General features: G+C 48.4%; 1 protein-coding gene across 5 annotated transcripts in view; it reads left to right on the forward strand.

Annotated features, from left to right (window-relative positions):
• Positions 1 to 23,907, forward strand: part of adam15 (ADAM metallopeptidase domain 15) — a 27,696-nt gene extending 3,789 nt beyond the window's left edge. The window contains exons 3-25 of one of the 5 annotated variants that reach the window (XM_012924652.5): positions 6,052 to 6,128; positions 6,611 to 6,689; positions 6,779 to 6,855; positions 8,278 to 8,533; positions 9,139 to 9,204; positions 10,138 to 10,209; positions 10,298 to 10,467; positions 10,544 to 10,628; positions 10,802 to 10,950; positions 11,936 to 12,113; positions 12,264 to 12,356; positions 12,443 to 12,638; positions 13,050 to 13,158; positions 13,401 to 13,596; positions 13,930 to 14,007; positions 15,491 to 15,602; positions 15,690 to 15,843; positions 18,049 to 18,157; positions 18,870 to 18,938; positions 19,889 to 19,957; positions 20,784 to 20,849; positions 21,257 to 21,408; positions 22,014 to 23,907. In XM_012924652.5, the coding sequence (XP_012780106.3) occupies positions 6,052 to 6,128; positions 6,611 to 6,689; positions 6,779 to 6,855; positions 8,278 to 8,533; positions 9,139 to 9,204; positions 10,138 to 10,209; positions 10,298 to 10,467; positions 10,544 to 10,628; positions 10,802 to 10,950; positions 11,936 to 12,113; positions 12,264 to 12,356; positions 12,443 to 12,638; positions 13,050 to 13,158; positions 13,401 to 13,596; positions 13,930 to 14,007; positions 15,491 to 15,602; positions 15,690 to 15,843; positions 18,049 to 18,157; positions 18,870 to 18,938; positions 19,889 to 19,957; positions 20,784 to 20,849; positions 21,257 to 21,408; positions 22,014 to 22,080 (2,679 nt within the window). In that variant the 3' untranslated portion in view covers positions 22,081 to 23,907. The other 4 variants (XM_076886288.1, XM_012924654.5, XM_012924655.5 and 1 more) reach the window with 4 other exon arrangements.
• Positions 23,908 to 23,978: the final 71 nt, after the last annotated feature.

Raw genomic sequence — 23,978 nt, forward strand, 5'->3', positions numbered from 1 at the left:
GAGCAGCAGGAATCGGCGGCTTTACCTTCTCTGTCTCAGTTTCAGTCCAACTTCTGAGACGTTGTGACTGTTTGAGAGAGGAAGGAAGCCGCAGCGTTGATGGTTTTCACCAGAAGCTTCCTGTAGGCACGCTGAGACCTGACTGCAGGAGGGAAGAAGGGGAAGTTGGGGAAAGAGCGTTGTTAGAGGATGGACACTTCCTGCGCTGCTGAGAGAAGCTCTGAAATCATTTCCTGTAGAAACCCCCACCCATCCCAACCCCACCCAACCAGGAGCGAACGTGGAGTTTAGGAAGAGAGAGTAGGAGAGCGGGGCTGAAGGACCCCAGACCATCAGCTCTGACCAGCAAAACCATCACCGGTGGTGCTCTGCCCATAGCTCCCCATGGCAACAGTCTTAAGTTGCTTCGTGCTGCAAGCTGACGACCTTACAGCTGTGATCTCCAGTGATCAGATGGTCCCATATAAACTGCATATGGTGATGGTGGGGAGGAAGAACTTCCATTTAACATGGCTCAGGGTCACCTGATCCATCCGTTCACAAAGTAGCCACAGACCGTTCCCACCCGGCTCCCCCACCGTCAGCCTTCCTCTGAGGGAGGATCTTTTCAGCAGATGTTGCAACATCGTGGATGTCGTGTAACGCAGTCGCAGCTGTGGCTCAGAGAACATCAAACACCGGTGGGATCAGTCCTGCTTTCCTTCACGCGAGCCGTTCTTCGGCTTTCACAGAACTGGAACAAAGTTCATCTCTGGCCTTGTTTGTGTTTGGCTGTCGTTGGCGGCGCCTGACGTCGTGCTTCCCCTGTGTCTTCCTGACACGCGACGTAAACCAGGCCTCAGCTCTCTGCCTGTTGTTGCTGTTTCACTCCTCCTTGTTTTTCGGCCTTTCTTCCTGCTCTGTTGTGGTCGGCAGCTCTCGGCCTCGCCCAGAGTTTCTGCAGCTCTGACATCATCTGGAGGCCGGGCGAGAGACATGACCTCACTGCATGGAGAGCGAGTTTTAGGGGCGAAGAGGGAGAAACCTGTCAAGAAGGGAGGGTGGTAACAGATGGTGAGAGTGGGCGAGAGAGGCTGAAAAACACAGCGAGGGGAGGATGAGGTTATAATTAGGTTTTTGGAACAGAAATGTACTTTCAATAAAAACCTTAGAAACAATCACAACAGTGAAAGAAAAAAGTGATGCAATGAACTTTTCCTGAAGTATTAAAACACATGTATGTGCTCAGACACACGAGGAGGGCTGATTATCAGCAGGCTGAGAGGGCGGGCACAGCTGTACGTGTCACCGGGCCGCGTTTCAGGAGTTTGCAGGCCTCCCCTTAAATGCCCTGTAAGTTAGTCTGTAGGAACATCATCATTGCACTGTGTGGAAATGAGGCTACATATAGCATATATTCAGGTGACTGCCTCTCGCTTATGTCTGCAGATAGCAAGACGTCAGGTTTCTTAAGCAAGAGGACCAGAGCTGTCCCACCGGAGTGTCCGACGGGGTCCAGTCCATTCATTAATGTTTCCATATTTTCAGTGAATTGCACTGCTGTTATATGAAGAACTCCGTGATCTCTGACTGTTATGTTCCTTTGTGTGACTCGCACTTGTTTCTGGCTGAAATCTCGGAGTGAGTCGAGCTGATGGAGGAGTGATGGTGAGGGCAGACTGAGCGTGGCTCAAAGTGCTGAATGAGCTGAAGGTGAGCGGCTGAGCCGACAGGCGACGGTGAATCTAAGCACGGGAGAATCCAATTAGCATCGAGGGGGCAAAAAAAACACAGAGCAAATTTAGCAAAACCAATCACAAAGGTCTTAGCGTCTCAGCGACCTGGCAGAGGAGAAGTGAGCCGAGGTCGATGACCTGCAGGGGACGACCTTGTGAACCTCAGCTGTGCAGGCTGATGGGAGTTCAAACACGAGAGAAGGAAGTGGAAGCACGATAGCTTCAACTCACAAATGCAGAGAGACTGCAGGACACAAAGGGAACCAAGTGAGACAAGGAGACACATCCAGGACCAAAATCACAGAAATTCCATTCAATTTTATTCATATAGCGCCAAATCACAACAGCAGTGGCCTCAAGGCGCTTTATATTGTAAGGTAGATCCTACAATAATACATACAGAGAAAACCCAACAATCATATGATCCCCTATGAGCAGCACTTTGGCGACAGTGGGAAGGAAAAACTCCCTTTTAACAGGAAGAAACCTCCGGCAGAACCAGGCTCAGGGAGGGGCGGGGCCATCTGCTGTGATTGGTTGGGGTGAGAGAAGGAAGACAGGATAAAGACATGCTGTGGAAGAGAGACAGAGGTTAATAACAGATATGATTCAATGCAGAGAGGTCTGTTAACACACAGTGAGTGAGAAAGGTGACTGGAAAGGAAAAACTCAGTGCATCATGGGAATCCCCGGCAGCCTACGTCTATTGCAGCATAACTAAGGGAGGATTCAGGGTCACCTGGTCCAGCCCTAACTATATGCTTTAGCAAAAAGGAAAGTTTGAAGCCTAATCTTGAAAGTAGAGATAGTGTCTGTCTCCTGAATCCAAACTGGAAGCTGGTTCCACAGAAGAGGGGCCTGAAAACTGAAGGCTCTGCCTCCCATTCTACTTTTAAATACTCTAGGAACAACAAGTAGGCCTGCAGAGCGAGAGCGAAGTGCTCTAATAGGGTGATATGGTACTACAAGGTCATTAAGATAAGATGGGGCCTGATTATTTAAGACCTTGTATGTGAGGAGCAGGATTTTGAATTCTGGATTTAACAGGAAGCCAAAACAGGAGAAATCTGCTCTCTCTTTCTAGTCCCTGTCAGGACTCTTGCTGCAGCATTTTGGATCAGCTGAAGGCTTTTCAGGGAGTTTTTAGGACATCCTGATAATAATGAAGTGTCCAGTTTTACTGTTTGCAGTACTTAATCATAGTTCCTAAATCTATGATTATTAAACGATTTGCCAATAAGAAAGTCGTTTATTTCAGATCAAAATCAGGATTTTCCAGCCGGGTGGAGCTCCTGAACCACAGCACTGTGGAGCTTCTGATTTGGCTTAAAAAGCTGAGTTCCTGCAGTGGAGCTAATTACGTTTTGTGTTTCACTCTGATTTGATTAGCGATGAATTAAGCCGACTCAAAAACGACCCAGCAGCGACGACGACGCCGTTCTCCGCCCAGAGTTTGTCTCTGCAGTTCTAAATACTGACGTCAGTCTATGAACCATCTTACATCTATAATGCATTTGTTGCTTTAATAATTCTTGTTCTTCAGATTAAGAGCTACAATAACACGCTCGCCATTTTTAGTAACATGAACAGTAACATCTGTTCCAGCTGCTTCGTCTGCTTTCAGGGAATTATTTGGACCGTTTGGGGAAAAAAAAAAATGCACACGAGAGCAACTCGAGTCACGCCTGTTTCTTTTAGCGGTGAAAGAAAATCTTTGTACATCAGCTGCGTGCTCTAGAAATGAACCTAAAGGGGGCGCTGTCATGCTCGTCTGGAGGAACCAATCAGAGGTCTGAACAGCTGCATGTTTCCAGCTCGCAGAGTTTAGTATGTCGCTGATTCAGTTTCCTCTGCGCTGCCTCTCAGAGTCGGACCCTCCCAGCTGCAACGATCATGACTCAGCCAACACACACACACACACACACACACACACACACACACACACACACACACACACACACACACACACACACACACACACACACACACATCCTGCTGCACAATAATCTGACCCCACCACAGTACAAAGCTCAGAGAGGGTGGGGAAACAAGCACGCCTCAGAGGGGAATTCTGTTCACTTTTAAAGGAGAACTTCACCCAAAATCTCCCCTTCAAACCCTGCAGGACTGCAGCCCATGATGTGAGGAATACGTGTTGTTGTTTAGTATCACCACTAAAACGAAAGATCCGAACGGAGCGAGGGCGGTCCAGGTCACATGTTAGTCCAGCTTTCCAGAAAAACAAAACTGAAGGTTATTAATCATCGAGTGGGAGGAGAGCAGAGATGCTCACGCTGACTATTCATGAGTCAGCTGTGAGTTGTAAAGCTGCTTTTTTTTTTCTTGTAAACTGTAAGTGTAACAAAATTAAAGATGTTCAAAGTTTGACTGTGTGCTGTGAGACCAGAGCTGTGTGAAGGTCCCACAGTTCCCCCAGTGTGACGTGATATGATCCAGAAATCAACATAACCCCAGATTATATTAAGAACTGCACATTTCCACGATTGCAGCGCGGCAGCGGCCTGGAGCGGCTCCGTGCACCTGGGACAGGAAAGAGAGCAGAGCTGTGTCTGCAGCTTTAAACAAACACTTCTGCTGCCGCCTCTGCATTGGACTTGCTGTGGGTGGGGCTACAGGCAGCCCCGCCCACACACAGTGATGGGGAACCAGGTGAGGCAAAGATCAGGCGTTACTCTGGGCTAGCCGGTGATTCTACCTGGAGAGAGAGAACGGAGGAGTCCATGTGGAAATTCAAAGAAGAGCTTCACAGTCGTGCTGAGGAAACGCGAACACGACCATCCAGATGTTCATTTAGTTTAAAGACAGCAAAAAGTTCTGTGGTTTACTGATTTGTTTGATTTGTTTTCGAACAGGACATGTTCTGTATTGAGTATGATATAGATCAGCGGTCCCCACCCTTTGTTGCCCCACGGACGGTTTAATGTCAGACAATATTTTCACGGACCGGCCTTTAAGATGTCGCGGATAAATAAACACAAAGTAAAATGACACGACCGAGACAAAAACGGTGGTAAATATAATAATGAACGGGAATTCACTGTGTAAGTGTGTAACTTTATTAGCAGCGTCCTCCTGAAATGCCACGACAACAATGAGAGTGACATCCTCCTCTCTGCCCCTTAATGCTCTCAGGTCGCTATGGTAACGTGTAAATATCCCTTTCAAAATAAGACGCGCAACTACAACGCGGGAAAAGACCCAGGGAAACAGTTAACGATAAAAACCCTGAAAACCATAAATTTCACACCCGAGCCTCAGCTCTCGTGGCCCGGTACCCAACGACTCACGGACCGGTCCGGGGCCCGGGGGTTGGGGACCGCTGATATGACACAAGAAAGAGCTCTGGTAAACTTGGGATACACCATGAACATCGTCCCGGCCAGCACTGCCGGGACGATGTTTTAACAAAGGAAACTTAAATCCCGTTTTGCATTGCAGTGGGAAAAGTGTAGAAGCCCAGTGCACAACATCTGGCTGATGTCAGAAACATGTGGATGGAGGGGATTTCAAAGCATGTGTCAGGTGGCTCTAACAGGACGTCCAGCTCTAGCTCCGACACAGCGGGGCCCGATTCAGTCGCTGAGCCTCGGTGCGCAGCGAAGGTTTATGAGGAAAAGCAGGGCGTCATCAGCCACAGGAACGGCCACGTGGCTGCTCCCCATGACGGGGGTTTCACAGGAACAGTGCTGCTACACCCAGTAACACACACTCCTACACTTCCTCCAGAGCTGAGAGGAGAAAGCCGCTGGACAGGAAGTGCCTGCACTTCAGAGAGAAGCTCCATTAAGACAGGAAGGTGTATTGATTAGATGGCGGATGTACTCTGCACCGCCACATCCTAAAGGAGCAGAAGAAAGGAAGTCACCGGAATGAAGTAAAAATGGTGGAAGCGGAACAATGAGAGTGGGAGTGGGCTCGCTGAATTATGAGAGTTGGTGCTTTTAATTCAGGGTATGAAATGATGATGATGATGAAGTTGAGCAGTAAGTGCGTTTAATAATAAAAATCCAGATGATGATTGGTTCAGGCACACATAGGCCCTCTGTGGTACCTGGAAAAGTTCAGACAGCTGTTAGAGCTGCAGGTGACTGGATATAGAGCAATGAGGAAGCTCCGCCCCTCCACAGCTCTGTTAGTTTCTGTTATCTTAGCCAATCATTTATGCCCCTGTTGTTTACCTTTGAATGTGCAAATCCGTCTCGTTAGCCTCGGGTATTTGTGCCGTTTGGACGCGCTCCATCCTGTTCTTTTCTTTCCTGCCTCCAGAGTTTAATCGGCTCAGTAAATGAAGGAACTGTTCTTCCTGTGTTCCCAGGATGGCCACCCTGACAGGCTGCAGTGTGGGCTGGAGGTGGGAGGAAGACTCTTCCTGCTGGAGCTGGAGAAGAACCAGTGAGTCTGAGCGGCGTGACATTAAACACCACATGTACCGAACCTCCTGTGACGTTAATCTGAGCTGATATAAATAAAGATGTCGCAGCCGTCACTGCGGATCGTGTCGGATTGAGGAGACATTTTTAATTTTATCGCTGCTGTTTGATTCTGAATTCTTTCTCAGTCGTCGTCGTCGCGTACACTCGCCGTTTCTGACTCAATCACTTCCTGTTGACATTAGTTTACAGCTGATATGTGGGGGATAGTCAGAGACTTTATTCTGAGCCCCTCCCAACTATCAGCTGTCCTTTGGTGTTGTAATATTTAACTGTTTTGGGAAGCTGTGCTCTGACACCAGCCTGGCAGCGAACATCGCAGGTTGTTTGAGAGGCCGTAACGCGAGGGCGCGTCGCATCACTCGTTTGAATGTGATTCTGTTAATGCTGCTGTTTGATTCTCGCCGTCTCTCACACACTTTGATCTTTGTCGTGTCTCTTTAGCGACCTGCTGCCCAAACCGCCAAACGTCTTCTACTACCTCCCCAACGGTACCGGAGTGTCTGTAATGGCCAACCCTGTGGTGAGTCAGCGAACGCACCGCAGCCGTCAGACCTTCCCCGTGGAGTCGTCCAGCTGTGACAGATGCTGTTGTGTTTATGTCGCCTGCAGACTCACTGTTATTACCACGGCAGCGTCAGAGGATTCCCCCAGTCCAGAGTGGCTCTGAGCACCTGCTCGGGACTCCGGTCAGTACCCGCCCCCAACAGGAAGGACAACCTTTCAGGCCCATCACAGCGCGTCTCGCTCTCAGCTGGAGGCTTATTTGTGGTTCAGAGTTTCTAAAAGTCGAGCGTTCGGCCCTTCTTCCGTGAATCCTCGGCTTGGTTTCAGGACACAGACATCCTCTGCTTTCAACTTTAGCTTTGAAACTTTCCTCTTTGGGCTCGATCAGGTGACCCTGAATCCTCCTTTCCTCTGAAAAACTAAGAGCAAGACACAACAAACTAAAGCTGAGAGAAGATAAACCTTTACATGCCACAGAGAGTGGAGGAGAACGCCCCACTGCATCCTGGGACGCCTGCAGGAGAGTTCAGGGTCACCTGTTCTGAGTTTAAGGTGGAGACAGCTGTTAGAGGTTCCTGTACGTATTAAATACAGACACTATAAAAATACAGTAATTTCAGTGTGAGAGAGGAAGGAAGAAGAAAAGAGTTTCTGTGCTTAAACGCTCGAACGGACGTGAAGCCTGACAAACGGAGACGCACGGTTCAGGAGGAAGTCGTCGTGTTTAGACAGCGCTGGTTTCCAAACGCTCATCCTGTTCTGCAAAAACAGAAGCTGCAGATTTCTGCTGACGGGTCGAAGCTGAGTGTCAGGCAGGCAGCTGCTCTCTGAAATATGAGTATTTATCGCTGACAGCTGTCTGTGTTTAGACTGACAGATGTTCACGTTCAGTCGGTGGGATTCACTGCTGTGTCACGTCAAAAACCAAAAACATGTCAGAAAGCTCCTTAAACCTAAAAACCTCCAATCCGCTCAGTCCAGGACTCGATGTTTCAGGTCTTTGTGTTTAAGGCAGTGTTCTTGGCAGAAAACCCGAGTGAAGCGTCAGCGTTCCAGAGCCGGCCGAACTGATCCGGATCAACGGCCTCTGACCTGACACAGAAAACGTTCGAGCTGCAGGACGATTATCAGGTTTATTTATCAGCACGTGAAGAGAGAGGGTCCGGCCCCGAGAGTAATCGCTGAGCTCAGATTATACACAAGCTGTATTAACCTTTATTCATCAGGTTGGATTACTGAGAACGTAAAAACAAAGATTTTCTGTGCAGCTCAGCGAGCTCTGTGGTGGTTTCCTGCAGCCTGTAGGTCGCCGTGAAAAGAACCGAGTCTGGTTTGTGAAATGAATCGCGAATTTATTTTCTAACTGCACAAAAAAACCGGAGTCATCATTTCCCTCGATATGATTTCATAACTGCACGCCCATCCTACTTCCTGTGTCGTCAGCATCATGATAACAAATCAATAAAAACCAGTTTTATTCTGTTTTTTATTGTTATGTGATAGAAATATTTACAGTGGAGCTCTGAGGTCAAAGGTAAACACTCCTGTGTGTGTGCTTAGAAATATGAATAGGACCCCTGTTAATCAGCTGCTTCCTCCTGCAGTGGCATCGTCGCCCTGAACGCCACCCTGAGCTTTGAGCTGCAGCCACAGGAGGAGCACCACCATCACCACCACCAGGCGAGGGAGGAAGAGGAGGAGAAGGGTGCAGGAGGGGAGAGTGGAGGAGGAGGTGAGGATGATGAAGGAGGAGTCCACCTGCTGTTCTCCACCACCCCCCTGGAGGATGACGCTGCAGGAGGCTGTGGAGTGTCGCACACCGCCGTCCCCCCCATCCACAGCTCCACACACACACACAGGGTGAGACAGGCCGCCATGTTTTTATAGAGAGCTGAGTTATAGTCTGCACAGTCAGGAAGTGCTTACAAGGAATGTGTTACAGGTGTTTGCAAAGGTAAGGCTTAGGGCCCCCAGGAGGTCAGATCTGGAGAGGCTCTGGCCCACAGTCAGTGACAGGAGCCACGCCCCCACGGACATGGAGGGTGAAGTGATGCAGTGCTGTGCTCACAGATCTCACACACCTGAAACAATCCGCGTGTTTAAGTGTTCCAGTATTTCACCTGCAGTCAAACAGGAAGTGAAGCCGTTCCTCTCCCCAGACTTTGTTCAATAAAGCAGGAATTTTAAAGAGTTTTAAGATGTTAGATGACGTGTTAAAGTCAGATCAGCAGTTCCTGTTTTATGTGAGTAAAACTCACCTCACAGAGAAGGCGACTCTCTTTAAGGTGAGCGAGTCTGGAGGCTTCAAACTGTAGGTCAGCCCTCGTGCGGCAGCTGTTGACGGGGTCGTTAAACTGCAGAAGTTTGATAAACTACAAATACGTCAAACTTTTACTCCCATTTGACCTCTGACCTGACCTCTGACCTGACCTCTGACCTGACCTCTGTGTGTGTTCTGTCTGCAGACGAAGAGAGACATCCTGTCTGAGACCAAATACATCGAACTGGTGCTGGTGGCCGATCACCAGGAGGTCAGTGTGTGTGTGTGTGTGTGTGTGTGTGTGCGTGTGTGTGCGTGTGTGTGTGTGTGTGTATTGTTGGTGTGTCTCTTAGGCTACGTTCACACTGCAGGTCTTAAAGCTCCTTCTGATTTTTTTGTCTGGTTGTTCACACTGCAAATAAAATGTGACCGCAAACGCGCTCCAGTGTGAACCCTCAAAGCGGCCCGCATGCGCAAAAGAAGCCGTCACACATGACACGCTCTGTTTGCGGAAGGAAAAATGGCGGCTACAGAGCTAGCAGGTGTTGTTGCAGCAGTCTATCAATTTCTGCAGAGTCGTAACCGACAGAATTTTGACAAATTAATTAGAGAAAGAAGGACACTGAGAAAAAAGGGCCCGTGCTTTAACAATGGCCGCCATGCTTTCTCGTTTGTCTCCAGTGCTGATAATCGGCGTCTGTCTTGTGTCAGTGACGTAAAAGACGGATTTAATGCGACATGACCATCAAACAGCAGCTTTCTACAACATCAGATATGTATCGGATTCAGCACCACATGACAGTGACCCAGGTCGGATTTGATGCGCTTTCGCCTGCAGTGTGAACGTAGCCTTAGTTACCTCTTCAAAGCAGGATTTCACAGGTTTGTCTGATGGGACCCGGCTCAATGCAGCAGAGCGGTGACCTCTGACCTGCAAAGGTCATGTGATTTGACAATTAACATGGCCTGGCGTTTGGAGCAGAGAGGAGGGGCGTGCTGCAGCGAGCCAAACAAATGTCTTTTAAAGAGTTTCAGCTGTTTGGGGTTTTTAACCTGCAGTAGCGCGTTCTCGACACAAGATGGCAGCAGTTTGTTTCACCCTGAAATGTGCCGACTGATTCTTTGTCGTTTGCTGATTTGATTTGCAGTTTAACATGTTGGTTGTTCCATCCTGATGTGACTAAAGCTGCAGTCTGCTCCACAGTTTCTGAATTACCAGAAGAACAATAACACCATCATCTACCGCATGCTGGACGTGGCCAACCAGGTGGACTGGGTGAGATCTCTGACTTCCTGTCACAGCCGGCCTCTGTAACACTGCAGCAGCAGCAGCGCACCTGAACCGCCTCTTCTTCCTGTTTCAGTTCTACCGTCCCCTGAACGTCCGCGTGGCGCTCACGGGTTTGGAGATCTGGAGCGACCGCGACAAGATCCGTGTGGAGAAGAGCCCGACCGACACCCTAAGCAACTTCCTGGAGTGGAGGACCAGAGACCTGCTGCCACGCCTTCGCCATGACAACGCCCAGCTCGTCATGTAGGAGCACTTACCAAAATAAAAGTCTCGCATCGCTCCTGGTTCGGGTCGTCACGTGTTCGTTTCTTCTTCACAGGGGCGGGTCCTTTGACGGCACCACAGTGGGGATGGCGTCTCAGTCATCCATGTGCTCCAGAGACAGGTCGGGCGGCGTCAACGTGGTGAGTCGGCCTTCGCGTCGAGCTCCGTTTACTTCCTGTGTCACTGTGATTTAGTGATTCGTTTACATTTTTAGCCAAACAAGATTTTAGTGTAAAACATTTTGATCTTTTTACACTTTACTGACAAAATACTTGGCTCCATAAAAACGAAGCGATTTCTCTCTTCCTGTCAGGATCACCTGGTCAGTGTTCTGGGCGTGGCTTCAACTGTTGCTCACGAGCTGGGTCACAACCTCGGGATGAGCCACGACACCGCGGAGCGCCACTGCTCCTGCCAGAACGAGCCGCGGCTCGGGGGCTGCATCATGGAGCCCTCAACCGGGTCAGTGCCAGACTGTTTAACCCGGGTCAGCATCAGACCAGAACCCCCAACCCTGCTGAGACTCATCGCTCGAGTCCTGCTTCTCTCTTTACTCTGTGCTTTAACTGCTTTACATCTCTGAAGTCTTAAAGGTCTCGTCTCAGCAGGAGCACAGCTGCTTTTAGTCGTTCCCCCTTTTCCCAAAGAATGTGCTCTTAATGTCTCGCCCGGTCAAATAAAGTTAAATAAGGTTATTGAATTTTCTATTCATTTTCAATAAGTACCTCTTATTACGCCCTCGGACCCGTCAGGTCAGAGTTCGCACTTCAGGCTGAAAACAAAGGTGAACCGTGACCTTAGCTCCGGTGCTGGATCGTGTTTCCTGTTCGATCAGCTCAGTCTGTCGTTTAAAAAACCCGATAAAGCCTAAATGAAATTATCCACAGAGACCAAAGCGTTTGGTTTTTGCATCAGGCTGTAAATATGCTGTAAAGTTGGACTTCCTAGGCTACGTCCACATGAACACGGGTATTTTTGAAAACACAGATTTTCCGTTTTTGTTTCTTTGTGTGTGTAAATGTAAGCACGACAAAACTGCAGATAGTCGGATTAACAGCCATCGTATTTTGTCTCTATCCGCCATTGTAGAAATAATCTGATGTAAACAACAATGTGGCGCACAGCGCCACATCAAACAAGGCGCACAGCTTTGACGTTGCGTGACTAACTCTCAGTTTTCCTCGTCCACACGTAAACGCAAAAACAGAGTTTTTGAAAATCTGCACCGTGGCAGGAGTTTTAAAGAATCTCAGTTATCAGTGATCGAAAACGCCGTTTGCGTGTGACGCAGCCTTAATGTGTCTGTTGTTTACTGGCTCTCTGCTGGAGCCTCAAGTGGCCATTAGAGGAGCCGCAGGTTCAGTTTCGGTGTCATTTTTCAGTCCTGAGGCTTTCCTGGTTCGTTTTTAGCCGTGTAATACCAGTGTCCTGTGACCTCTGACCTCAGGTTCATGCCGGGTCAGCTATTCAGCAGCTGCAGCGCTGCAGATCTGTCCGTCAGCCTGCTGCACGGCGGCGGTATGTGTCTGTTCAACGTGCCACAGCCGGAGCACCTGCTGGGAGGACCTCGCTGTGGAAACCTCTACGTGGAGAAAGGAGAGGAGTGTGACTGCGGCCTGCTGGAGGTACTCGCCTGTTCACCTGCTTCTGCAGCACGTTTGCTTCAGTTTCAGTCACAGTTACTCTTCGTCACTCCTAGCAGTGATGAAGGTCACACACGTTACTTTGGTTTGTTCTCCTTCTTGATGATGTGCTGCTGTGCTCTGATTGGTCAGGAGTGTGAGGACCCCTGCTGTAACGCCTCCACCTGTAAGCTGGTTCCTGGAGCTCAGTGCTCATCTGATGGTATCTGCTGCCAGGACTGTAAGGTCAGGCTGACGTCGATGCCCACAAATATAAAAACAATGTTTCCTGCAGTATTTTCATCTAACTCCTCCTCTTCCTCCTCCATCAGCTGCGAGCGGCGGGTTCGGTGTGTCGTGAGCCTCTCGGGGAATGTGACCTCCCTGAGTACTGCACAGGCTCCTCCCCCTACTGCCCCCCCAATGTATTTCTGCAGAACGGGGAACCCTGTGAGGAGGGCGCCTCCTACTGCTATGGAGGAGTCTGCGCCAGCATGCACAGCCAGTGCCAGACGCTGTGGGGACCCAGTAAGACTCCAGTCTGTACCTGTCCCTCATTTCCTGTCCTGTGCTGGATGTTTATATTAAACATGGAGGAAATGATCACTGTGAGCCACAAATGAGGACTTAAAGCTGTGTGAGGACGACACAGCTGAGAATGAGCAGATAGATTTAAACCGAGTCTAAATCTCCTATCAATCACAATTTGTCACAGCTTATTTTAGCCTAAATCTGATTGCACCTCACGTACCAGCGACCTGGAGTGAGTTTGACCCGCACAGTGAACAACACTGAAGCCAACAAAGCTTAAACCAGTTTGCACTGAGCCAGCTCCTGTTTGAAGCCTGGTTTCTGTTGTACTCTGACTAAACTTTGGCTCTTTTGGTTTAAACCAGTTTAAAACGTGCATTTGTGACTGGTTTTTATTTCTGTCTTCAGATGCCACCAGCGCTCCCGCCGTCTGTTTCTCGTCTGTGAACAAAAAGGGAAACAAATATGGAAACTGTGGTCAGCTGACCAACGGCTCCTACATCCCCTGCAGGAACTCGTGAGTCCACAGGGGCACTGTCACGGTCACTGCTGCGTTACTGTACTGCAGGCCTACAAATCCCATCATGCCCGTGTGTGTGTGTGTGTGTGTGTGTGTGTGTGTGTGTGTGTGTGTGTGTGTGTTCATGTGTTCATATCTTCTTTTGGAGACCAAAAATTGGACGTTTGCTATGCATATGGGAACCAAAATTCCAGCTTTTCCCGCACTTCACTTCCTGTCACGTTTGCTTGCCGATGCAGGGACGTTCACTGCGGCAGGATCCAGTGTCAGGGTGGGAGGGACCGCCCCCTGCTGGGCACCAACGCAGAGATCCTCACCACCAGGGTCCACTTCAACAACAGCGACCTGGTCTGCAGAGGCACCTTCTTCCACCTGGGTGACGACGTGTCCGACCCCGCCACCGTGGCCCACGGCACCGCATGCGGCCGCGGCAAGGTCAGACAGCGCCTCCTACAGGCTGGGGGACAGTTTGTATTTGAATTAATTCTCTTTAGTTGCAGTAATTTTAATTATGCAACAACAAAAAAGGATTAAAAGCAAAGCGTCTGTGTAGGTTCGCAGTCTTCCAGGTCATGGTTATCGAAGCAGCTGGGAAAGAAAAATAAAGTTTCAAAGAAACTTTAGTCCAGTGGCTTTTCTCTCCAAGCTCCTTAGATAGATAAAACCGAATGTTCCACTGAAGTTCCAAATATTCCGAGTTTTGTAAGATTTTTGTGAGAATTTCTTGAAACAAACTTTTGTAGAAGTGTGATTTTGTTGCTGTTTCAGGCCTGTTTGAACCAGAAGTGTCAGGATGTGTCAGTGTTCGGTGTGGACGAGTGTCGCAGGAAATGCAACGGCCACGGGGTGAGTCACGTTTAAAAATGTGTGAGGTATACGTTGGCACAAAGACAGAGGTTTCCACCATAATTTCACATGAGACCAAATAAACTCATCAGTTTACTGAGGTCATGATTTATGTGCTGAGGAGTCGCCCCCTGCTGGTCATGAGAAAGACGTACTGCCTTGCACTTTGGGAGGATCCTTCACATTAACCCTTTAAAGCCGGTCAGAGCAGCACGCTCCAGTTTGCGTAACTATTTTTAAATCCCAGTAGCTCTGCAACCACGTAAGCTAGCGCAATAAATTTTTTTGCATATGAAACCGGAGGAGTTGTACTTACATCTGATGCCATCAGCTTGTCCTCGGTCACAGTTTCCTTCCACATGTAGCTTTGCAAAAACTGCATAAAAGCACTTGCAGCAACAAAAACATAATATTCCAGAAACACGCTTTGTGATCTGATCAGCTGTTTGTAACACTTCCTACATCCATCAGCGCGAACTATCGCATGTCCGCCATGACCTGCCCGAAACCGGAAGTGACGTCATTTTGTGGAAATGTAGTTTTTTACCATCAGGATCTCATGAGCCTATACTGGTGTTTTTAAAAGTTATGTTTGACTTCATGACTTCCTGTGTCGTTTCTGGGATGCTGAGGACTCATATTGCACTGCTGGAAATAGTTTATTTTGATGCATATGCTGTTTTTTTTGCAAATTTGCAGTATAATATTTATTTTCATTTTTCCTGCAGTGTATAAAAATTGGTGTATCTCAAAAATAAAACTATGAAGACAAATTTCCTGTGGTGGGAAACTAGTTTGTGCAACTTTTTTGTATTTACAGTTTTGAGGCAAAAGAACAACAACCTCAGAAACTCTGTAATTCTAAACACAATCTTATAATTCTGAGTCGATGCGTCGGCCGTACAGACAAGAACAGGGAGACGCCACCGCCAGAGACGGTCAGGAGCAGCGATGGGCAGTAACGCGTAATCAAATTATTTTTTTCAAGTAACACGTAAACTAAGGGATTACTATTGCAAAAAAGTAATTAGATTACTGTTACTTTCACATAAGCACGCTGCGTTACTAAACTGATTTATGTTTGTGAGAGTGTCTCGTGACAGCGACGTCCGTGGCAGCAGACGTGTGCTGATCAACGATGGATAATATGGTATTTACCTCCAAAGTCCCATAAAAGAAGGAGTCCCATTGTTAGCATAAACTCAGCCACCTACAACATTTCCACCTCGCCACCATCCTAGTGGTGAACACCCCCCATCACATGAAAAACTCCACCGACTCCACCAACAAGGTCCAGAAACTTGGATCCAGATGAGACCGTAGTGTCCTTCGATGAGCTCTGTTTCCTTGCACACCTCCAGCTGAGGCGGTGGAGGCAGAAGCAGCAGTTAGACCTCCGCCTGCTACCACAGACTGTAACTACAACCGGGTCCCTGCTGTTCTTGGTGACAGTGTGAGTCTGTTTTGTGTGTTTGTGTTGCAGGTGTGTAACAGCAACAGGAACTGTCACTGCGAGGTGGGCTGGGCTCCGCCCGACTGCAGGTACTCGGGTCACGGCGGCAGCGTGGACAGCGGCCCGGCCCGAGCGCCTCGAGGTGCTTCGCTCTGAGAAACCATCCAAAAATGAGACGATCCTCGTCTTCTCCGCAGCGCCCGTTAATCCTTCGTGTTTTTGCGTTCAGAATCGGATCCCGTTCGAGTCGCCCTGCTTGTCATCTTCCTCTTCATCCTGCCGGTGGTCCTCCTCTTCCTCGCTCTTCGGTTCCCTGGTTTCCGTCAGCGTCTCTTCTGCCTGGGACCGAACAGCCCATTTCATAAAGCTCGACAGCACAACCGGTAACCCTGTGTGTGTGTGTGTGTGTGTGTGTGTGTGTGTGTGTGTGTGTGTGTGTGTGTGTGTGTGTGTGTTAGGGCTGGGTATTGTCACTGATTTCTAGAATCGATTCGATTTAATTCTATTCGAATATTGACAGAAATATTATAATTCAGATCAGTACATTTACACATTTTTGTATCTATAAAAAGGAAGCTGACACTTTCGAGACTTTATCACAGGTGTGAGCATCACAGCAGAGGCCTTTGTGTCAAAGTAGCTGAAGATAAAACAGAAAAACATGAAGGAGATTTTCCTGTTCTGGGATTTTATAAAAATATTCTGCAGTAGATCAAAAACGAAAGAAAACCATTAATCAACACATGATTGTAATCTGAAGTTACAGAGGTTTTATTAGAGACACAGCGTTTTGCATTTTGAATAATTTTAAAAAGTTTACATTTGTTCAGTATTGAGCAGCAGAAATGAGGTTTTCTTTTCAGAAGAATGTAAAAGGAAAAAAACAGCGGCCGACAGCCTGTAAACAACAGTAGACTGGTGCGTAACAAGCAAGCGAATAATGAAGGAGAGAGAGGGAGGGAGGGAGGGAGGGAGGGAGGGAGAGAGGGAGGGAGGGAGGGAGCTGTGCATCGCGGTGGAAGCAAAACAGTGAAAGAGTGAATCATGACGATGTTCATGTGAAGCGTAGTTTGGATCTTCTTTTGCTGCTGGTTCGGTCAATATTGTTTGGAGAGACATCAAACTAACAGCTTTAGAATCAGCGCATAAAGGACGTGAACACAAAGCGCCGACAGATCAGAGTCAGCGAGCTGTCGGCTTCCAGCCCCGACCGTGAGAAAGTCACATCTCACTGATTCTGATCCGCGGGTCGCGCTGTGTGTTTACGTCTTTGTGTTCCTGCTCTCATTTACTGTTTTAGCTGTTTGGTGGTTGTTGAAATTTTGTGAGGTTCAACCTGAGATTCTGGCGTTTCAGGAAAAATAAATTTATATTTAAAAATCGATTCAGGATTTTAATGAATCGATTTTACGTTATCCAAGCCAGAATCGATTTTAATCGATGAATCGATTATAAAAACCCAGCCCTAGTGTGTGCGTGTGTGCGTGTGTGTGTGTGTGTGTGTTACTGATGAAGATCAGTTAAACCAGTGCAGTCTTCCTCATGTGAAACAGTTAGCTTCATCTCAGTTGTACCGCCTCTCTCCACCTCCAGCCTGGTTCTGATGTGCTCTTTCTTACCCACGATGCAGTGTGGCTGACTGTGAGATGTGGGGTTTGGAGGTAACGCCCACTCACGTCTCCAGGTACTGCTGGACCTGCAGGGTCCTGCTCTGTGCTCTGTCCCGTTAGAGTCAGAGAGGTGATGAAGCGCTGGACCGATGGATGCTGATAAAGTGTCGTTGACATGCTCGCCCGCTTCCTTCACCTCACTGACTGTCTGCTCTCACCTGTGGAGCAGAACCAGGTCAGGGCTTAAAGCTGTGCGGGTCCACGTCTCCTCCTGCAGAAACTAAACAAAGTCAGAGTTTGAGGCTCCTTCAAGCACGTCTCAGGACGCGCTTTCCTGGCGCAGCTTTAAGTCTTACCTGGATCCTTCCCACCTGACTCCTCACAATCAGCTGTTTCTTTTCCTCAGCACTGACGTGAAAAATGTCTCAAAAATCTGTTTTTCCAGTCAGAAAACTGAGCAGCAGGGCCTCGTAATGTTTGTTCTACTGATGATTTATAGATCTAAAAAACGAACGTTGTGCTGTTAAATTTGGCCAAAATCACCTTCATTAAAACAAACACCCAATGAAACGTCTGGTTGTCTATGATGCTGCACAGCTGGAGCTGCTCAGTAAACAGACTTTTTAAATGAAACTTCTCATATATGGGAAAGCCTGCGTAAACACAGAGCTTTGATTTTCACAGCCAGGAATCAAACACAAAGCAGAGTGATGGTGTAGTGTCCAGCCTGTAGAGCGGCTCAGGTGATTAAACACATGTAAAAAACCCCGAGCTCCTCGTGTCCACCCTCCACAAACCTGCAGCAGCTTGAACTGGTGCGGCTGGTGTTGTGTTTGTGGCCTGTAGGTGCGGTGACTTTAGATCAGCTGTTCTAAAAACATACAAACTGTAATAAAATAAGAGCATCACAGAGATTCTGAGGACGAGTCCACACCTGAGCTGCCCGTGTCTCTTTGATTTACTCACCTTCTCGTCCAGGACTCCGGCGATGGAGCGAGTGGACGGCAGGAACGGAGAGCAGGTCCGACCTCTCAGATACCACCTGAACCCTCAGACGGACATCCCGCTGACCCCGCCCCAAAAAGAGGTAACCAGAGTAACCGCACAGACACGCCGACACTGACTGTTTGCAGCTGGAGAGGTGCAGCACGCCATGGCAAACCGCCTGAGCGAGCATTAAGGGAATTAAGATGTGTGTGTGGAGAGCGAATTTTGTATTTTTGAAATCGGTCTTTTTAATAGTAAAGATTTGAAGCGAACTGTGGAGGTTTTGTTGATTTTCTGTGAGTGAGGTCTACCACTCGTGGTTTGGGGTTTTTCTTTATTTTAATCCACGAACACCTCCTACGTTTCCTTTAAAACGCACCCAGTTCTTCTAAACCTCATCCTGCTAAATATTAGACTCTTTCAAAGGCATCGCCCTTAATCTCTTGAAAAGGTTTCTTGTAAGCTCCCAAAATATATTTCCATATTTCTCTTCTTGTATCGAATGACATCACAGACGGTGTTACTTTGAGCATATATGACTGTGTGCGCTGTGGCGCCGCTTCCTTCGCCCTGCTCCGTTCTGAGTAAACTTCCTGTCTGCAGTGAGTAAAATTAATACTGAGACTCGAGCAGAAGCGAGCGAGGCTTCGCAGAAACATGAAGTGAAACGTCGCCGACGGCTCAGAGGAAGTGGCACGCTCCAGCACCTTTTCCTCTTCTGTCTGACATTAACACACCTGCCCGTTTGGCCTCTGACCTCTGAGTCTGTCAGCTGTCACTCTGCTTCTGCTTCCTGTTTCCTCTCCAATCAGGTTCATGACAGACCTGCTCCTCCCACTAAGCCACTCCCCCCAGACCCTGCTCTAAAACCTCCACCGCAGGTAACCGCTCCCCTCTAGGTGTGTGCGTGTTCAGGTGTCCTGAGTGTGTCTGCGTGTCGTCGTGATGCATGATGTGTGTGAGTCGTGTCGTCTTAGTCGTAGCGAATCATTCGTGCAGATTTAAGTGTTCAGTGGAAAAGCAGGAAAAGTTCAGCATTTTAAAAGATCCTCAGATTCTCTGCGTCCCCGAGACCTCAGAAATAAAATCAGCTGAGGTCGTCTAACGTGTCGCTCTGGGCGGGACTCTGTAAGAGACGGTCAGCAGGGAAAATAAACCAAAGACGGCATCAGTGAACACAACGAGCAGCAGCGACAGGAAGCACCGGCTACGTGAGGAGAGTGAGGCGTGCTGGTGCGTGTGGACTCGTCTACTTTTCCTTAAACATGACACTAATTGAGCAGCCGGAGGATGGCGGTCAGCTGCATTTCCAAACAGCAAAGGCTTGAGAAGGCGCTCTTCATGCCCGGTTTCAGGCCCTCACACACCTGCACAGGTAGATGTGTTGGCTCGATGAGGTGTTCAGCTGAAGTGGATCCTGGACAAACCAAACGTGCTGCAATCTGCTGCTGCATCTCCCTCCTTTCCTGCAGCAGCGAAAGCTTCCCAGCAGAAGTGCAGCCAAACACGGCGTGTTGTTTTCTGAGGAGTCGATCAATAACTCTCCAGGACTGCGAACGACTTCAGTGTTTGTTTGCTAGCACGAAAGTGTTTTGGGTGTGAGCCGCCACAAATGCCACATAATTAGGAGCACGTTATTAATTTTCATAGCTGAAGTACAGAAGCCGACTTCGTCAGCTCAGGTGGATGCTCACCTGCAGAGCAGCCTTAACGAGGAATTTTGAGGATTCCCTAAAATGTTGAACTCTTCCTCGCTGACTCAGCTCGGCCTCGTCTCCACCTCCAAACACTGACTCGATGTTCTTCTGACTTTTTATTTCTGCTGCTTCAGTTGGTCAAACAGCGACCGGCCCCCCCCACCAAGCCTCTGCCCCCTGACCCCCCCGCCCCCTCCAACCAGGTACGCTACCTGTAGTGTGTAGTGTTACTGTCCGTCCCGTTTGTCTGCAGTACGTGTGTGTGTGTGTGTCGCCTGTTGGAACGTGTTGTCACTGCTGATGTAGCGCTGAAGTTAAAACAGAACCCCACTCAGCAAAACTGGAGCTCCACCTTCTTGGTCTGTTAGTACAGTGACCTCACAGCAGCCATGTTATTGGTTGGATGATGTCAATAAAAAGGCGCCAGCAGCACAAACACGGTCCAGAGGTCCAGTTCAGGTGAAGCTAGCAGATACCTGTCAGTCAAAGAGGCCACGCCCCTAAAAGTGCAAACTTTAATCCTTAAATACAAATTAGCAGAATTCACCCTGGACTGACTCACTGCTGCCTCTGCTGGATGTCAGAGGAACTGCAGCTGCTGGTGCTTCATTTTCAGGTCCCGCCGCTCCAGTCGAGTCATAAAACTCTAAAATATTTAAATCGAAAAACACAAATAAGAAATAGAAATACCCCCTCACACCTCCCCTAATGCAGCAGGTGGTCAAGTTAATCTGAAGTTCCAGGAAACTGTTGGTGCCAATCAGCAGGTGAAACATCTGCCTGACAGCTTAGTTTGTCTGACCCATGTCTTTCCTGCCTGCATGCTGCGCTATCAGTCTGATATGAAATAACATCTCATTAGTGAGTCAGACCTCTCGGTTTCACGTCAGTCAACAGAGAATTTCAAAATAAAGCTCAACGACCTCGAGTCCTCGCCACCTGCTGTGCTCTGTTTCCTCCTCACGTTTCCTCGTCTTTGTTGCTGAAGCTTCACTCTTCTTCCTCTCTTCTTCCTCGCTAACCCTCCAGCAGCTGGTGAGTCGACCAGCTCCGCCCAACAAGCCTCTCCCCCCTGACCCCATCACACCTGGACAGGTACGCCCTACCTGCATGCTGCTAGCTGCTAGTACATAGAGAGCATATAGTAGTGCTAGGAGCTGAAATGGTGATGAGATTGATCAATCACTGTGATTACTGAGAGCTGATGGTCAGACTGGCTGTGTGAGGGTGTGATGTGATTGGTTGGCTGGAATCATGCCCAACATTAATGAGGCGTTCAGGAACGCAGGTGAGCGTTGGGCATGCAGGCTCCTGATTGGATAGAATCACCTGTTTTATCATTTCAGACTTGGTAAGTTTCAAAGCTGCAGCTGATTCATTCGTAAAGAGGAAACCAATCAGCCGTTTTGATTTAAAAAATCCTCCAAGCTTCTCCGTGATGTCACATTTCCTTTGAGCCAGCCGAGCAGTTACAGGTGACACTCATTTGTTTCTTTCTGCAGGTTTCTGTTCCACTCAAACCTCTAGTCCCAAAAAAGCCCCGCCCTCCAGCCATGCCGTCCAACCCCTACCTTCCGCCACACCCCGTCTACAACTCCAACAGTAAACCGCCGCCACACGGGGCAGTCGCACCTGCTGCTGCCGGACCCAACAGGTACACCCGACAGCTTTTTGTCTCTTTCTTAAAGCTTTCTGATCTAAGACGATGACGTAAGTGTACTTCCTCAAGGTTTCCTGTAATCTGACAGGAAGAGACACGAGGACATGTTTGCATCATGAGTGAAATTGCAGCTGTGTTTGAGCCAATCCGCTCGTCCAACAGACGAAGAGTGGAGCTAATCGTTCAACATGTACAGTTGTGACTTTTTAACAGGAAGCTGCTCTTTTTGTAAAGTGTTGCACAAATGCCAGGGCGTGAAAACGTGCGAGTGAGGGTGGCGGCTTCCTGTGGCGGGTATGCAGCAGGGCGGAGGCGCTGAACTCGCAGGAATCTCTGCAAATTTGATTCAGCATCACACCTCTCAGCACATGAAACTAAAACAGCGTCAAGCATAAACAATAAAACCTGAGAAACCAGAGTCACAGGCGCCAGTTTTGGGCGGGAGATTTTTAGGCCTGAAACGGTTTGAAGATGTAAACGTGTTGAAACTGAATTTGAAACGTGTGCAGGAGCTGTTTGCTCCGCCGAAGGCCGTCTCTGATGTTAGCCTTAATGTAAAAGTGAGCCGTGAGCTGTAACGTCTTCTCTCCTCTGTGCAGACGGCCTCCTCTTCCTCCGCTGCGACCCGCCGTCCCTCTGAAGGTGGAGTCCTCTCCTCCGCTCTGACCCCCCGGGTGACCTTTGACTGATCACAGAGCAGCTGAAGGTGGAGATGATGGAGATGATGGAGACTCGCTGTCACCGGATTTCATCCTCACGAGTATTAATGAGCGCTGCTGTATCTCTGGAGTTCAGTGCCTTGCTCAGCAGCACCTCGGCAGCGGTTAATGTGGATGTTTGGGTGACGTCACGTTCATTCAGTGCCTTGCTTAAAGACCCTCGCACCGACCTATGATTAGTGGTTTCCAAACTGTGGTCCGCGGCCCATCTGCAGACGTTTCGGTTGTTTTTTTTAAGACGTTGTTTTTAGTGAAACTTTGTTTTTTTTAAATAAACGCGTATGCGCCCGGACAGACTTCCTGCCTGCTCCAGGATCTTCTGATCAACAAAGACTTGGATGAATGTTCGAGTGGGCAGCAGGAGATGAGTCACAGATTTGCTACGTTTTATTTTCTGTTACAGAGAAAACAGATTTTTCCACTTTGCTCGGAATATTTTTATGAAGATTCCCACACACAGGCTCGAGTCGCTATTGGACAACATCCTCGCTCTTATTTTGAAAGCTGCACTGCTGCTGACCCGAGCCCAGCTCGTGTTTCCCTACAGACGCCGTCTCTGCGTCCGCAGCTGGCGATGACTCTGTGCTCCTCCCTCTCCTGGGATACACAGTGAGCTGGACGAGCGACCAATCACACCCTGCAGCAGGTGTACAGGAAGTGCTATCACCAGCTGAGCTCCGCCACAGTCAGAGGAGAGGCGGCTGACGACGGCTCCTCCTGGCACAGAGCAGCGGTCCGGTGCGTTGTGATCCATGCGTGACTTCCTGCCTCACTGATGCCGCATATGCAGCGTCACTGTGCAGGAAACGCCGCTGTCAGGAAGAGCGACTGCGAATAAAGCTGTAACGCTGCTAACTGTGCTGACTTTATTCTGAAAATGTCTCCATCCTAACTTTCACGTATTCACAGGAATAAAGTAAGACGAGGCTTTTGGCCGTCATCACTTTGATCTCAGAGCTTCAGCCTTTATTTTCCAAATGTCACAATAAAGGATCAGGACTTTATGCTGTTACGTAATGTCAGTGAGCTTTTGTTTTTTTAAGGTTTCTACTGTACAAACGCTGCTCTGATGGCGTCGGTCTTTTCAGCTTTGCAGGTTTTATTTTAGTGCTTTTTATGTACGTGTGTACTTTGACTTTATTGTGAAAATCTGAGGTTTTTGTTCTTTTCTTAAATGTTCGCCACACCTCTCTCGCCTTCGCCCGCATGTTTCTACACCTGCTGACTGTGTTTAATTTTGCTGGCTCGTGTTTTTTTTATTTTCTGAACCCGCCTTGAGAGCAGAGACAGCAGGAATGTGCGCCGATCGTTTGTAGCGTGACACCAAAGAAACGCTGGGAGACTAAAGCGATGAAGATTCAGAGGAAGGTTGATGTGAGCTGCTAAAGGAGCAGTTTGCAGTTTAACCATCGCCTCGTCGCCTTCTCGCTTGCAGCTGTGTGACGTGCTTCAGTTTAAAGACATCTGAGAAAACGTGACTGTTGCCTTTTTGTAGTTTCTGTCCTTGGATCCTGGAGGTGGACCGAGCGGTCCCCAGTCACCCCGAGAGGGCTGGGGGTTGATTCCTGTCCAGCCTGTGTGCCTGCTATTAGATTAAACTGCAGTGATGTGAATAAAAGAAAGTCTGACGCCTCAACTTCAGTTATTTTGTCCCCACAGTGAATAAATGTTTCTAGGTGGTGTTCAATAGAACAGACAGCTGCTGTATTCAGAGCAGATTCACATAAACCTGCAGTAAAATAAACATATCAATAAAAGATATATATATTTGAAACAGCCTGGCCTTTCTTCTAGAGTAAGAGCGGATGTGCACTTTTTTTTTTCATTTATTATGAAAAACCAACG

This window comes from Maylandia zebra, linkage group LG1 (assembly GCF_041146795.1).
Source record: "Maylandia zebra isolate NMK-2024a linkage group LG1, Mzebra_GT3a, whole genome shotgun sequence".
NCBI lineage: Eukaryota > Metazoa > Chordata > Actinopteri > Cichliformes > Cichlidae > Maylandia > Maylandia zebra.